The following is a 482-nucleotide window of genomic DNA, read 5'->3' as shown; positions in this document are numbered from 1 at the left end:
CCTTTCTCGTACAAATGGTCTGCCTCTCACAAAAATAAGACACCCCCCCCCCCAAATAAAGGAAAACCCCTCCCACCGCAGCTCACCGAGGGGGTCGGAACTGCGTCGTCGTCGCATGGCAGGCAGGTAATCGGGGGAGAGCAGCACCTTGAAGAGGCGCTCGAAGGGTTGGCACTGAACGAAGGATTGCAGACCCCGGGCATTGAGACAAAGAGCGCTGAAAACGTTGGGTAACGAACCTAAAACCTCTCGAGTAGCTGGTACCTTAAAAACAAAATAAAAAAAAGGAGGGTAGGAAACGTGGGGCAGCCCCACGGCGTGTGGGGAGAGGGTGTGGGGGATGCGTAAACTCACGTCTTTGATGAGGAGAGCGTGGAGCATGACATCGGTGAGGCCGTTGTCCTGCAGGGAGGAGAGCAGCGAAGGCTCCTGGAACACGAAGACCGTCACCACCTCGGTCGCTGCGGCGGGGGGAGGGAGAC

General features: G+C 57.5%; 1 protein-coding gene across 1 annotated transcript in view; it reads right to left on the bottom strand.

Annotated features, from left to right (window-relative positions):
- Positions 1-482, bottom strand: part of HUWE1 (HECT, UBA and WWE domain containing 1, E3 ubiquitin protein ligase) — a 47,620-nt gene that overhangs the window by 39,229 nt on the left and 7,909 nt on the right. Inside the window, exons 17-18 of the mRNA XM_010571512.1 lie at positions 355-461; positions 87-264 (exon numbers count right to left, since the gene is read on the bottom strand). Coding sequence (XP_010569814.1) covers positions 87-264; positions 355-461 — 285 coding nt within the window. The remainder of the gene's footprint in view (positions 1-86; positions 265-354; positions 462-482) is intronic.

This window comes from Haliaeetus leucocephalus, unplaced genomic scaffold (genome assembly GCF_000737465.1).
Source record: "Haliaeetus leucocephalus isolate CR32 unplaced genomic scaffold, Haliaeetus_leucocephalus-4.0 Scaffold337, whole genome shotgun sequence".
In the NCBI taxonomy this organism is placed as follows: Eukaryota; Metazoa; Chordata; class Aves; order Accipitriformes; family Accipitridae; genus Haliaeetus; species Haliaeetus leucocephalus.
This window is presented reverse-complemented; position numbering and strand designations above follow the sequence as displayed.